The sequence below is a fragment of the Lethenteron reissneri genome, chromosome 32 (assembly GCF_015708825.2).
Source record: "Lethenteron reissneri isolate LAM-NWPU_2019-01 chromosome 32, ASM1570882v1, whole genome shotgun sequence".
Lineage (NCBI taxonomy): Eukaryota > Metazoa > Chordata > Hyperoartia > Petromyzontiformes > Petromyzontidae > Lethenteron > Lethenteron reissneri.
In genome coordinates this window covers 680,029-695,740 of record NC_083810.1, presented here as the reverse complement: position 1 = coordinate 695,740, position 15,712 = coordinate 680,029, and the positions used below count along the sequence as shown (strand labels likewise).

Genomic DNA, 15,712 nt, shown 5'->3' with positions numbered 1-15,712 from the left:
AGCCTTGCCGGGTGTCTGGTGCGCACCGACTTGCCTGTGCTGTAGAATCTTTCTTGGGAGCGTCCGCTGTCGAGGCCTCCTGCTGGGGCGGACCCGGAACGCGGGCCCAGCAGTCCCTGGCATAATGGCCCCGACGGCCGCAGCGGAAGCACTCGATGTCGCTGCGGCGCGCAGCGGGCACCCCGTCCCGACGCGGCCGTATCGGCGGCGCAGCCCGTGGCCCCGGCCCACCCCGGGCCGGCCACGGAGCGGAGGCAGCTGACAGCTCCTGCTGGCTGCTCCCATCCGGCATGTACACGGCCTTTTTAGGGTCCCACCCTAAGGCACCCCCCTCGACGACAGGACCACCTGTCCACGCCGTAACTTGTTTCCAGCGGCGAAGGTTAAACTGGGCGTCCAGACACTTCGCCGCAGCCCGGGACGTGAGCTTTTCATGACCACACACCGGCATAGGAATGCCGAGATCCCGGGACAACTCCAACATCTTCCCCAGGATGAGAGGTTCCAGCAGGTCAGGCTCCGTCTCCGGGTAAGCGGCCATAGCTAGCTCCAACACCGCGCCCCTATACGCAACCGGTGACTCCTCGGGTGCGCGTTGTCGTTGCACAAACCGGCGATGGGCATCATCCGGCGGCTCGTACGCGTCCGCCATTTCGTCGAACACCCCTCGCAGAGTCTTCTTCTTCGCGGCTTTTATAGAGCGAAAAAAACGAACGGACTCATCATCGAGAAGGGTCGGAAGAACCTCCAGTGCCTCGGCGTCCGTCCACCTCGCTGAGCGTACCGCTGCCAGAAATCTACAGGCGAACGCACTCCAATCGCCCCCGATGGAGAATTCCTTGACAGTTGTTAAGTGACGACTGCGACTCCTTGGCTTGCTCCCTCCGGCCGCTGGCTCCTCCGGTGGCAAATTTAACATGGCGTGGCAACGCGGTGTCGACAAGATGGCGGCTGGCAATCGTGGAGGTCCCAAAATGGCGGCTTCCCGCTTTTCGTCGTGCGCCACGCCCAAGATGGCGTCGTCGTGCCGCGTGGCCGATGGCGGCGACATCGAAGACAACCCGGACTCCTGCGGACCACCAACATCTCCATCCGACGCCGCCCTCGGCGTGACAAGCTCACACAACTGAGTAATGACATTCTTGAGAGTTACAAGTTGCTCCGCCATCTGGCTCCATCTTGAATCCGCGTCCTTTGGAGCAGACGGGTCCGCCGACACGACGACCTCTTGGACCCCCGGACCCGCACTCGTCCCAGCACGGATCTCTTCTTCTGCCAGAGTCAGGCCGACTTCAGGAGGAAGATCTTCGTCGTCGGAAGATGAAGCCGATGCCGGAGACGGAATATTCTTTTTTCTGAGTTGTTTCGCCATGCCGTTTCACTTCTGACTCCAGTGTAATAAAAGACTCGGACGCTTCTCTCTGACTCCGTGTCCTTTATTTGGGTTCTTGTCTTTACCCTCACGGCACTCTCTTAGAGATACTCTGCTTGCAGCCCCCGGCTGCTATCACTATTGTAGCCTCCTTCCTCTCCTTGCAGACTCGCTGCTAACTCCGTGTGCAGACTCCCGCTGCCAACTCCTTATGCAGATCCCCGCTGCCAACTCCGTGTGCAGACCCCCGCTGCCAACTCCGTGTGCAGACTCCCGCTGCCAACTCCGTGTGCAGACTCCCGCTGCCACCTGCAGCCTCCTCGCTGCTCCGGGTCGGTCACCGTTGGCCGACGGTGCCGAACCTCGTTCCCTGCATACGTGGCGATCTCGCCACTCTCCCGCTCTCGCCCTACGTGGCCTACCTCGTTCCTAGTCTCCCGTCACTCCTCCTCCTCTTCCGGTTTCTCTCCCTATAGACCTGACCCCTCTCCCCCACGTGACCTAACTCCTCCCCTCATGACGTCACCTCCGGGAGGTCGTTCACGCCCGCATTACACCTGTATAAAAGACACCTGGGAGCCAGAAATCTTTCTGATTGAGAGGGGGTCAAATACCTATTTCCCTCATTAAAATGCAAATCAATTTATAACATTTTTGACGTGCGTTTTCTGGATTTTTGTGTTGTTATTCTGTCTCTCACTGTTCAAATAAACCTACCATTAAAATTATAGACTGATCATTTCTTTGTCAGTGGGAAAACGTACAAAATCAGCAGGGGATCAAATATTTTTTTCTCTCACTGTATATAAAACATACATTATTGCCACATATCTGGTATATATTAATACCACCACAGATTGCGATTAGACACAATTGTAACTTCTCTAATATGTTTTATTATCACTTTATATTAACAATTATTACCAATTGTGCCTATATTTGGTTGATATAAAAGCACTTCCAATTGATCCAATATTCTGCATATCTGATGGGACTGTATTACGATGTTACTTATACGTGACAGGGTTACGTATCGCTTTTTAATGAATACTTCACCGACAAGCTAGGCACTGCATAACAATCACAATGCATGTCCATGTCATAGGTTTAAAAATCGGGCCAGTTTGGTTGCAGAGTTCATGTATTTGATCAACACATGTCTTCTGAAAGATGCGCATTATAAACCAGGCCATAATTCTTCACAAGTGTATAAATCATCATCAGCCATTATCAATCTACTGCTGGACGAAGGCCTCCCCAAGCAGTCGCCATCTCATCATCATGCAATGCAAGAGCCCACCTATAGCACCTGGTGTACACGAGGTGATTTAATCGCTCCATCTCCTCGGTGATATCCCCTCGGAATTGTTCCATAACATTGAATTACACTGTGTATCAACATTTTTTTGTTCCTGGGTAGTAAGTGTTATTTCCTTATTGCTTATGCCTCAAAAGTACAGAAAATGGCTATTATTCCCACAAACTTTTCTTTTGTGACCAGGACAATGATATTTAGAAATGTACCTATTTTCCAGAACATTTCAGATAGATCCAGTGCTGAGTAAACTTAGAGTAACTTCTAGAATATTCTAGTACTTTCCAGTAATAATAGTAGTATACATACATGGGCCTTAAGCCCACCAGTTAAGTTTAGTTCCAGCTGCCTAAGTGGATACATATCTGCATTTTTCTGAGATGGCATCAAGAGGCTGCAAGCATCCGGCAGACGCATTTTGCTATGTCTGCGGCCAATGTATCAAGACAAGAGCTAAAAAATACTCTGTGGAAGCATCTGCTAAGATGTGTGAGGCCTACAAGGCATATTTCAGCATGCCTGTCGGGGATCAAGACAGACCCTGTGCACCTAATTTCACTTGCAAGCAATGCAAAAAAACTCTGGAAGGTAAGATGTACAATTGTTGCTCGGAATTTTATGTTATAAAATTTGTTAAAATCAGTAAAATTAAAAAAAAAATATTTTAAAATCTCTTACACATTAGTCATAGGTGAAATAAATGTATTTTTGTAGGATGGTACAGAGGGAAAAAGAGAGCCATAAAGTTTGCATATCCCTAGAATTTGACGGGAACCCACTGACCACTCAAGCAACTGCTACTTCTGCATGGTGGACCCTTCCAAACGTCAGACTGGAAAGAATGCACCTGCTATCACGTATCCGGACCTTCATCCATTGCCCCGGTGCCACACTGCCATGAGCTCCCTGTACCCACTCCTCCGGAGAGAGAGCAGCCATCTTTATAAGAGAGCAGCAAGTCAGAAAGCGAGGAAGACGTAGATCCAGATGACAATTTGAGAGGTGAAGCTGAGGAGAGAAACCCATACAATCCCAACCAAAAAGACCTCAACGATCTTGGTCACACCAAGTCCAATGCCGAGCTTTTGACATCGAGGCTCAAGCAGTGGAACTTGTTGGATGAAAGTGTGCAAGTCGCAGATCAGAGGAAGCGTCACCAACATGTTTGCAGCTTCTTAACCCGTCAAGATGGGCTCTGCTTCTGCCACAATGTGACCAGTCTGTTCGAGGCAATTGGAATCGCCTGTAACCAGAATGAGTGGCGCCTCTTAATTGAAAGCTCATCCAGGAGCCTCAAAGCCATGCTGCTCCATAATGGTAACAAGTACCTGTCTCTTTCCCTGGCTCACTCGGTGCACCTCAAAGAGGATACAAGCAGCATCAAGACCTTAATGGACGCCTTGAAGTATGATGAGTACGGCTGGGAGGTCATCGGAGACTTGAAAATGGTGGCATTCCTGATGGGTCTCCAAGGTGGTTTTACCAAGTATTCCTGCTATCTTTGCCTTTTGGACAGCAGGGACACCAAGGCGCACTACCACAGGCGGGACTGGCCACAGCGGACCGAGTTCTCTGTGGGGAGGAACAACGTCAAGTAGGAGCCACTGGTGGACCCCCGGAAGGTGCAGATGCCACCAATGCACATCAAATTGGGCCTTATGAAACAATTTGTCAGAGCTGTAGATAAGGAGTCGGCAGCCTTCAAGTACCTTCAGGACTTCTTTCCTAGCTGTCTGAGGCAAAGGTTAAAGCCGGTGTCTTCGTCGGACCACAGATAAAGAAGATCCTGGAGTGCAATGAATTCCCCAAGAAGCTCACTAGTAAGGAGAAAGTGGCTTGGAACAGCTTTGTCGCAGTGGTTCGTGACTTCCTGGGCAATCACAAGGTCGACAACTATGTGGAGCTGGTTGAGACTGGTGAAGAACTATGGCACAATGGGCTGTAGGATGCCCCTCAAAGTCCATATCCTTGATGCTCATCTTGATAAAATCAAGGAGAACATGGGAGCGTACTCGGAGGAGCAAGGCCAGCGCTTCCACCAGGATATACCGGACTTTGAACGCCGCTACCAAGGACAGTATCACGAGAACATGATGGGAGACTAAATTTGGGGGCTGATTCGTGAAAGTGATTTACAGTATAATCGTAATTCTCGAAAAACGACTCACTTGGAAATCTTTTGTAGTCATTTTTGTATTACTTTAGTATAAATACATGTTAATTTTGATTCATATATTGTTTTTTTCTGACTTTGTGAACGTAAGACACAAATTTGCTTGTTTTCTCATTGAAAATATGTACATTTCAAAATATCACTGTCCTGGTGCACAAAATCAAGTTTGTGCGGAATAATAGCCATTTTCTATACTTTTTAGGCATACGCAATTTCAAAATAACACTTATTACCCAGGAACTAAAATTGTGTTACATAGTGTTATTTATGTATTTATTACGTGTTTGAGTGCAAAGTTTCTTTTATAAATGCATACAGTATAAATTACGGATTAAAAATATCAGTTTAAGTGTCATTGCGTATTTGCTATATGTCAATCGATACCCGGGACACCCTTGCAAACGCGATGCTCCATCTCAAATAATTATTCCGGTGAAATACTTAAATAAGTAAAATATGTCAATGCGTCGCTTTGCTTTCCACTGCAGTGACACTGGCGTTGTGAAGCACTATCAGATCAAGGAAGTGTGTGAACCACAGAGGATGTACTACGTTGCTGAAAACCACCTCTTTGAAAACATCCCGAGTCTCATCCACTATCACCAGCACAACTCGGCAGGTACCAACACGGTTTAAAGTTCGCCCAGCTTCTTCTTCTTTTAAAATCAAAACCCGGGTGAAAAACGCGAGAGATCAAGATAGTCGCGTTTTGCAAGTGACTACCTACCGTCACCAGAATTGACAAAAGCGGCAACACAAAAGATAGGCGCGGGTACAACCACGAAGCAAAGTGACATCGACAGGGCACGGACACCCAACTGTGTCGTGAGAGGAAAGTCACCGCACGAGTGCTTCGCTTCCCGTGTGGCGAGAGGGCACTGACCTTGGGCGAGACGTTGGTCTTGCAGAATCTTTTTTCAAACCCAAGTTCGAATTTGCAATTTAAAAAAACCAAGTAACAGTTTCTCCTGCAAGAGAGGAACTGCGTTAACTTTGAAATGATGACATAACATTTAGAACCCAATTTTTGTGTTGGTTAGAAGTGACCATTGCGGAAACGTATCATGGTATAAACTAACATGAGTTAATGTTTAAGCACCGGTGGCCCGATTCATGGTTTGAGAGGCACAAAGAAAGGCATGGACAAAGACACGGACAGAAAGAGAGCTGGGAGAGAAAGGCTAACAAAAAGTGATAGCAACAGGGACACGTATAAACAAATATAGAGCAAGAAAGGGCGAGTGAGAGATAGAGACATATTATACAGCGTATAATGATGATCGGGATAGACGTGGAGAGAGAGCGACTCAGAGACAAGGTCACGTGGAGTCTCGAGCAGTCAAGCTCCACGTGACTCTACCTGCAGCTGACGGCGCATAACGACTCTCCCGACTACAAACGTACACTGGAGTAATCATAGGGATTACCAGGACTTGTGTTTTGTAATCTGGTTCCGGTAACATGATACTCCGCAGTCGTGGCTTTGGCCACCAGGGAGAGGGGGTGGGGCAAGGCACCCCCTGCCTGCCCCACGCCAGTTACGCCGCAGCTCTGCAGCATTGGCGGTCGACCTTGTTGTGCTCACCGCAATACCATGCAATCCCTTCAGGGCTGGTGGCGCGGCTGAAACATTCGGCGTTGACACGGGCCAGGACGGCTTCTTTCTCCTCAGGCCAGAGCAGTGAGTCACGCAAGTATTCGATGGCTCACAGCACCACACACTTCCTCGTAAGTCTGCGCGGCTGATGAGTAGAGCACCGAGCGCTACTTGAATGCCACCTACTGCTGTTACTGCATCGTGTCGTCATATCGGGTTTTCATAAAACAAAATTTCAAGATGCAAAGTGGTTACATGTTGGTCTTACATAAGAGGCTACGGTTGGTTACACGAGCGTGGCAGGGTAATGGAGGAGGACTCTTCTGATCGTTCTTGATATTTGGGGCATTTGCCTACAAAATAGCTCCCCTTATCCACGTGAAGACCTTAGGATACACGCTGGTAAGAGGAATTTGCAATAACTCCTGTCTCACTGAGGCCTTCAAGGGAAAAGCTCCACAAATTATTGTTTAGTATCAACTAAGTAACATTTTATGACCATCATATGACCTTTATGGAAATGATATTGATATTCACGAGATAGATTTTTACAAAATATTTCATACATTGTCCAATAACTATTTTAAAGTAATTTGAATGTTTAAGAATGTGGTTATGACATTGACACCCGGTGAAGCCAAGTACTGTACCAACGTGTAACAACGCTCGTGAGCCCAATGGCAAGCAGGATAAGCCAATTACTCGCCATAACTCACGTGAGCGCACCAACCAAAGACGGCGTGGGAATGTGCAACGTGTGGGGATTATGCAACCCGAGTCTTTGAGTTAGTCCGCGATGCCGGGCCTCCAGGGGGGTTAGGCTTGTCCGCCCTGGACGACCCGGGGGAAATGAGCAATCGATCGGACGAAGCCGGCTCCACACGAAAAGCAGTAGGCCGGACCGTCCAACCTTCCACGTCCGGAGCACGCGAGGCCGACACGAGCGGCCGCGTGCGAGGCATCAATTGCGCAGCGCCTGGGGATGGGACAGAAACACTCTCCTGAGGACCGACGTCAGCAGACGCATGCCTCAGCTCCTCGGGTACACCCGACACTTGGTCACTGGCAGAATAAATGGCTTCAGACGAGAGGGGTGAACAAACCAACTCCGCTTACCAAGCCGAACAACATCAACCAGCCCCCTCCAGGGTTGCAGCAATTTAGGGGATGTGCCCACAGGCACCTGTGGACAATGCAACCAGGCCCTGTCACTTGGCGACCAATCGCACAGGGAAACACGAGCCTCCTTCAGCCGCTCGTTAGCCAACTGTCTGGTTCGGGAGTTGACCCTGGAAGATTCCCGCGCTTCAGAGAGCTTTGCAATAGTGAAACTAATGGAATCTGATATTTTTGACACTTTCACGGCCGGCGTGGCCTGCAACTGTACGTCGATGGGAGGATCATATTCCCGTCCATATGAAGTATTGGAAATGACGGCAGGAACTTCTTGACGGGTAACACACTTTTATTAAATCTTGTCGTGTCACAATACAACGTGTGGTCTCTATTCTTTTGACTATACACTCCACATAACTCGTGTAGACTCTATGCCTCTGGCTACACACAATGCACTTGACTCGTGTAGACCCTATGCCTCTGGCTACACACCATGCATTCAACTCGTGTAGACCCTATGCCTATGGCTACACACAATGCATTCGCCTCTGGGTTACACAGAGTCCCGGTCCCGTTAGGACAGCGGGACTAGGTACCGCAGGGCCCTATCTCTTCGATCCCCGTCTTCATTCTTCGCTGGTTACATACTGCCTTTACGCCTGTGTGCATCCCCTTTTATAGCCCCTGCTCACGGGAGACGGAGCTGATGCGGACGTCGACGTGAGCATCGCTCCTTAGTTAACCAATGACGACGCGCTATCTCTACGATCCGTTTTCCCCAGCGCGTGTTAACACTACTCAACCAATCACACCGCGCTGCCACCCGATCACTCCCTCTCAGCGCGTCACCGGCACACAGCCAATCAGCACCACGTAACCCACGACCCCGCGCTGACCCCTGATCCTCCACTGTCAGCGCGCGTCACCACATACACAGCCAATCACTACGCGCTGGCACACGATCCCTACCCCAGCGCGTATCACCACTACATCACCCCCTCCCACATAGCTTGCAGCCGGCCCGGCTGCTAACCAACAACACAACCCAACGTCAACGCAATAATAAAAAAAAACCCCACCCCCCAGTGTGCCCCGTAACGCAACAACAACAACAACACAACAGCAACACTTAAATAAGAAGCAATGTACAGCCCGACGAACAACACAATAAAAGCGAACTCCAGAAAACGAACGCGCCAAGTGTCTCTATGACTAAACGCAGTGACGAGGCGCTCCGGCTGCCTCGACTCCTCACGTGGTAGGTCATAAAAAGTAGCGCGACCTAGCGCGAGTTCGTCTGGCCGGTCCGTCGTATGGGACGGGACGCTGGCGACCGTCCGGTGGCTCCGGCAGCTCTAGACGGCGCGGATCGGGCCTGGAAGGACCGGCCCTGCCGCGAAGATCCGGCCGCCGGTGGTCGGCAGCTGTCAGTTCCGAGACACCTGGGAGCGGATCAGGCAGAGACATGTGAGGATCAGGCAAAGACATTTTTCCCTTAGGGTCGTTGGTCACGTCACATGCTCGGCCCTCACGACACAAGGGGAGGCCATATGGAGGCGAGAACGGTTTCAGTCGGGAGGGGTGGACGTACCAACGGCGCTTTCCCCATTTTATCTGAACGCACTGGAGGCGTGCAACCCGCACGACCTCCACGGGTCCCCGCCATGGCTTCAACAATTTAGGCGACGTAGCCAAAGGTGCCTGAGGGCAATGCAGCCAGGCCCTGTCACCTGGTTCCCAGTTGTGCACGGACACCTTCCGTGCACGCAACCGCTCGTTTGCAATTTGGCGAGCCCGCGAATTAAGCCGTGCGGCCTCCCTTGCCTCTGTCAGCTTATGAATATTAAATTTAATATGCTCTGCCAATTTCGAATTAGTTCGTGGTGCGGGCAGGCGCAGCTGCGTTTCCATGGGCGGGTCGGCTTCCCGACCGTACATCAGATAGAACGGGGAAAATCCCGTAGCTGCATGGGGGGCCATTCTATACGCGGCGAGGACCCCAGGGACCTGCAGGTCCCAATCAACATGTGCCTCACACACCTGCTGGCACAGCATAGAAGTCAATGTCCTGTGGAGTCTCTCCACCATCCCGTCCGTCTGCGGGTGGTACAGGGAGGTACGCACCTTCATAGTACCCAACAGGTCGCACACCTCTTGCAGCAATTTACTAGAAAAATTTTTCCCTTGGTCGGTCAGCAAGCGTTCGGGAGCCCCCTTGTCCAGGACGTAGCCCTGGACAAAGGCGTCCGTCACAGCCGCCGCCGACTGGTTGGCGAGTGGCCACGCCATAGGCCACCAGGTAAAATATTCGACCCCCACCAACAGGTACTTATTACCCCTAGGCGTGACTGGAAAAGGCCCCAGAATATCGAGCGCAACGAGCTCGTTAGTGCGCGAGACCTGAATAGATTGCAGCGGTGGATTAGCTGCCACGGGCGGTGGTTTCCGTCTGGCGCACTCAACACAACCCTTCAGAATATTCACCACGTCACTCCCCATCCCCGGCCAATAATAGTCACGCTGAAGCAGGGCAAGCGTTTTGTTTACTCCCAAATGCAAGAGGCGTTCGTGTGCAGCCAAGACAACTTTCCCCCTCACAGCAGAAGGCACCACAATCGCGTGCCGCCGGGACAAACTGTCCCATCTCATTAACAGGACTTGCTTAAGTACGTAGGAGCCAGTTCGTTCATGGTCACCTTCGGAACCCCCCGTCTTGCGGCGCAATGCTAGCAGGGAGCTGTCCGCCATTTGGAGACGGCCCCACTCAATCAGCGACAGTGAGAGCAGCGAGTCCTGACCCCCTGGGGTAGCGGGAACATCCCCAATTGGTGTGCCCGCGGTCGCAACCAACGCCCCCATACCTTCCGTAACTGGCGGTTTACAGCGCGCCGATCCCGATAAGCACGCACATTTGTGACAAGGCAACAATCGCGACAGAGCATCGGCATTTGTGTGTCGCAACCCCTTACGGTATGTAGTCGTGAACTGATAGTCCTGGAGGACTTCCAACCACCGTGACAATTGGCCCGAGGGCTGGGCGACCCGCAATGAATACTGGAGCGCCGTGTGGTCCGTCCGGACCGTAAAGTGACGACCATAGAGATATGGTCTGAATTGTTGTACGAAAAAAACAATGGCAAGCAGCTCGCGACGGGTGACGCAGTAGCGCTGCTCTGCCGGCGACAACACCCTGCTACCATAGGCGACCACCCGTTCGACCCCCCCAACGACTTGGGACAGCACCCCCCCAATGCCCGTGTTGCTAGCATCCGTGTCTAGCAAGAAGGGACTCGCAAAGTCAGGATAGCGCAAGGGTGGGGCACCTACCAAGGCGTCCCGGAGGGAGCAGAATGCAGCCTCCTCCTCCGGTCCCCATCGGAACTTCACTCCTTTTGCCGTTAGAGCGTGCAAGGGTTTTGCAATGGTGGCGAAGTGCTCAACGAATCGGCGATAATAAGAAGCAAAACCGATGAAACTGCGCACGTCCGAAACTGACGTGGGCGTCAGCCATGAACTGACACAGTCCGTCTTCGCGGGATCGGTAGAAATCCCCGAAGAGTCGACAATGTGACCCAAGTATCTAACGGATTTACGAAAAAGGTGGCATTTGGCCGGTTTAAACTTTAATTTAGCCGATCGCATTCGCAAGAACACCCCTCTCAATCGCTGGAGGTGTTCCTCAAACGTTTTACTGAAAACAATGACATCGTCAAGGTAAATCAGGCACGTATCCCATTGCAAGCTCGACAAAACCAACTCCATAAGGCGCTGAAACGTCGCAGGAGAGGAGTGAAGTCCCATGGGTAACCGGTTAAACTGAAACAGGCCCCCTGGAGTCCGAAATGCTGTCTTAGGTTTAGACTCTTCGTCGAGTGGCAACTGCCAGAATCCGGATAACAAATCAAGAGTCGAAAAGTATCGCGCACCAGACAATGCATCGAGGGACTCGTCCATCCTGGGGAGCGGATACGCGTCGGCCACAGAGATCTTATTCAGGCGACGGAAATCTACGCAAAATCGCAAGGACCCGTCCTGCTTTTTAACGAGCACAATAGGTGCTCCCCAAGGACTGGAAGAAGGCGAAATAATGTCGGCTTCTAGCATATCGTTAACGGCCGACTGAACATGTTCCTTCTCAGCAGGACTCAGTCGGAAGGGATTTAGCCTGACCGGTTGCGCATCGCCCGTTTCAATGTGGTGGCGTAACAGGTCCGTGCACCCAATGTCATACTTATGTTTACTGAACACATCCGAAAATTCTATCAGCAACCCGCGCAGCGCACCCAACTGTACCGCTGACAAATCGTCAGAGTCCGCGCACAGCGAATCGACCCATTCGAGGTCCTCCTTCGGTTTAACGTTTTGCGTGGGTCTCGGATCAGCCTGCGCAACCAGCCGCTCTTCCGCAGGGACCCGCGCCGCGTGAGCTAGCACGGTGCCCTGTTGAATGACGGCCGGCCGCGACCCAGCGTTTAAAACCATCACAAACGGATCCCTGTCAGCCCCAACCAAAGTGTGAGCCACCGACAAATCGAGACCTCCAACAGCCCTATTAGAAGGACCCAAAAGCATGCCTTGTTCCGAGGTCTCCCTCACCCATGGTTTCCGCAACCGGAGGGGAATTAACATTTGTGAACCCGGGGGCACGTGCACGGTCTGTGTTGCTAACGCTTGTATCGTAGCGCACGCCGTCCGAATTTCAGTAGGGTTCGTCAAAAATGAAATACGGCGACCCGATGGTAGTTCAATGCAACGCTGATCAATGAGAATTTTGATGGGCATTTTTGCCAAAAAATCAGTGCCCAATAGACAAGGAACCGCCAGGGAGGACGAAACGAAAACGGGTCCCGACAATTTGATATCTCCAATGCAAATGGACGCCCTAATCTGACCGATAATGCCCAACGATCTCCCATTAGCGGCGTAAAATGGCACATCCACCGGAAGTAGCGGACGACATTGTACAGGGAGAATGTTATAAATGAGGTCCGATATAATAGTCGCCGATGCCCCCGTGTCCACTAACACCCTGACCTCGACCCCATCAATAGATCCCGTAACGACGGATGAACCCGCTGAGGCAGCCACTATTCTGTGCCCCAACTCCGACCATTTAATGTCTCCCCGGTCCCGGCCGAATCCCCCTCGCCGAACCGAATCCCCGAACCCTAACCGGCTCTCCTCCGCCGCAACGCGACGGCCCATGCGTGTCGAGTATGCGGGCCGAGCATGTGAGGTGCCGCGACTTGCCGGGGTTTGTAGGGATGACTTGGGGCCTTGTTCGTCGTCCAGCCGAGGTCCCATGGCGCGCTGACGTGGGGCGCGGCAACCGGACGCCACGTGGCCCCGGAGGCCGCAGTTATAACACGTGATGAGAGTCGTCGGAGATCTCGGTTGCTCCAGCTTGCGGGCCGATCGCAGAGGCGAACGACCCCCCGACCTCCAGTCCCCCGGTCGTCCCGCGATGAACGCCTCCTCTCGTGGGCTGACGACTTGGGGTTCGGTGACTACCGGGCCCGGAGCTGAGGCCACGGCAGCGTTGCAGACGACCCCCTGTTTACGTTGAAGGACCTCGTGCGCTTGTATACTTGTAGCGACCCGTAAGGAAGAAATATCGATCTCGTCGGCCGTGTTGATGGGGACCCCCAGGTCCTGCGCCAACTTGAGCAGTTGCTCCAAAACCATCGCATCTTGGCCCTCCTCGTCCATACGAGGGAACGCGGCGTCGGCGAGAGCCAGCAACGCCGTGCGATAGGCGAGCACGGTCTCCGTGTCCGCCTTCCACCTTGCATAAAAATGATGGCGACACGCCGAGGGAGGACCGTAGACCTTGGCCATGAGAACCAGCGCATCCTTGAGCGTGGAGCGGTCCGACCTGCGTGCGGACGTGAAGGCCGCGAGCGCGTTGTCGTCCAGCATGGCAGGCAGTGCCCACAGTGCCGTAGCGTCGGACCAGGCGGACATCTCCTGATGCGCCAAAAACCTGCGCTGAAATTGGCCCCAGTCCCCGCCTTCCGCCTTGAAGGCTGACAATGTGGGAAGGCGCTGTTGAAAGATGAAGTCGTCCTCCGCCTCGTGGTTCCTCTCCGCCGCCCCGTCGGTGTGTAAGATGGCGGCCCCAGTGGCGGGTGTCTGATGGCGGTCCGCAGCACGCGTTGGTGACGTAAGCGGGCGCGCTTGGAGAACCGCTGCCACGTGGTGGTGTCCGTTCCCGCCAAAAGTCGGCGCAGATGAAATGGCGGGAATCGCCAAGTCATTTTGGCGGGAATCTGCGGGGCGACCCTGTAGAATGTCCGCCGCCGTCCCCGCTCCTCCGGACGAGCTGATCTCCGCCAGGATGGACGCGGCGGCGAGCAGCAGCTCCGCCAGACGGGAGTGCGCCTCGCGGAGCACGGCATCGGTCCCCCGTCGCTCGTCCGGCGCCGTCGGCGGATCCTGCAGCGTGCGCAATTCTTCGTCCTCACCCCCCGATGCCAGCTGGCCCGAGTCGTCAAGGTTGTCCCCGCGGTCAATCCCGTGGGTCCGACGGGTCTTCCTTGTATCCATGCTTGGAAGACCGTTTCACTTCTGACGCCAGTTGAAGTATTGGAAATGACGGCAGGAACTTCTTTACGGGTAACACACTTTTATTAAATCTTGTCGTGTCACAATACAACGTGTGGTCTCTATTCTTTTGACTATACACTCCACATAACTCGTGTAGACTTTATGCCTCTGGCTACACACAATGCACTTGACTCGTGTAGACCCTATGCCTCTGGCTACACACAATGCACTTGACTCGTGTAGACCCTATGCCTCTGGCTACACACCATGCATTCAACTCGTGTAGACCCTATGCCTATGGCTACACACAATGCATTCGCCTCTGGGTTACACAGAGTCCCGGTCCCGTTAGGACAGCGGGACTAGGTACCGCAGGGCCCTATCTCTTCGATCCCCGTCTTCATTCTTCGCTGGTTACATACTGCCTTTACGCCTGTGTGCATCCCCTTTTATAGCCCCTGCTCACGGGAGACGGAGCTGATGCGGACGTCGACGTGAGCATCGCTCCTTAGTTAACCAATGACGACGCGCTATCTCTACGATCCGTTTTCCCCAGCGCGTGTTAACACTACTCAACCAATCACACCGCGCTGCCACCCGATCACTCCCTCTCAGCGCGTCACCGGCACACAGCCAATCAGCACCACGTAACCCACGACCCCGCGCTGACCCCTGATCCTCCACCGTCAGCGCGCGTCACCACATACACAGCCAATCACTACGCGCTGGCACACGATCCCTACCCCAGCGCGTATCACCACTACACATACATCAACAAGAAGGGAGAGTAGCCAGTGGACAAGTGAGGGGCCATCCTGTAGGCGGCAAGAACCGCAGGGACATGCAAGTCCCAATCCAGCTGTGACTCACTGACCAGGTGACTCAACATGGAGGTCAGCGTTTTATTCAGGCGTTCGTGTCCACGGCGGACGCAACGAGAGGGGGGGGGGAGGAGGGAGTTTGACTCGGCCGGTCTACAACGACCGGAACCCAAAAAGCATGCACACCCACCGCCCGCGGGCAATCGCGACAGGGCATCAGCATTCGTGTGATGAGAACCTTTGCAATACGTAACAGGGAACAAAAAATCCTGCAGGATTTCAAGCCAGCGTGACAATTGGTCCGAGGGCTGATCCACATGCAGTGCGTATTGGAGCGCTGCGTGGTCGGAGCGCAACTCGAAATGTCTGCCATACAGATAAGGCTGGTATTGCTGCACGAAAACCACAATGGCCAACAATTTCCGGCACGTAACGCAGTACCACTGCTCAGCCAAAGACAGCACTCTGCTCCCATAAGTGACCACGTGCTCCACGCCGTTGACAATTTTAGATAATACCGCTCCAATACCGGTATTACTGGCGTCCGTATCCAAAACGAACGGTAATAAAAAATCGGGATAACGCAGCGGAGGGGTGTTGACCAGCCCATCGCGAATGCAGCAGAACGCGGCTTCCTCTTCCTCCCCCCAATGCAATTTTTGGCCCTTAGCAGTCAAGGCGTGGAGAGGCTTAGCAATGGATGCGAAGCCGGCAACAAATCGGCGATAATATGAAGCAAAGCCAATAAAACTGTGCACCTCACTCGCCGAGG

General features: G+C 52.8%; 1 protein-coding gene across 1 annotated transcript in view; it reads left to right on the top strand.

Moving 5' to 3' along the window:
* Nucleotides 1-15,712, top strand: part of LOC133350126 (tyrosine-protein kinase BTK-like) — a 55,207-nt gene that overhangs the window by 21,695 nt on the left and 17,800 nt on the right. Inside the window, exons 7-8 of the mRNA XM_061564154.1 lie at nucleotides 5,349-5,479; nucleotides 6,470-6,541. Coding sequence (XP_061420138.1) covers nucleotides 5,349-5,479; nucleotides 6,470-6,541 — 203 coding nt within the window. The remainder of the gene's footprint in view (nucleotides 1-5,348; nucleotides 5,480-6,469; nucleotides 6,542-15,712) is intronic.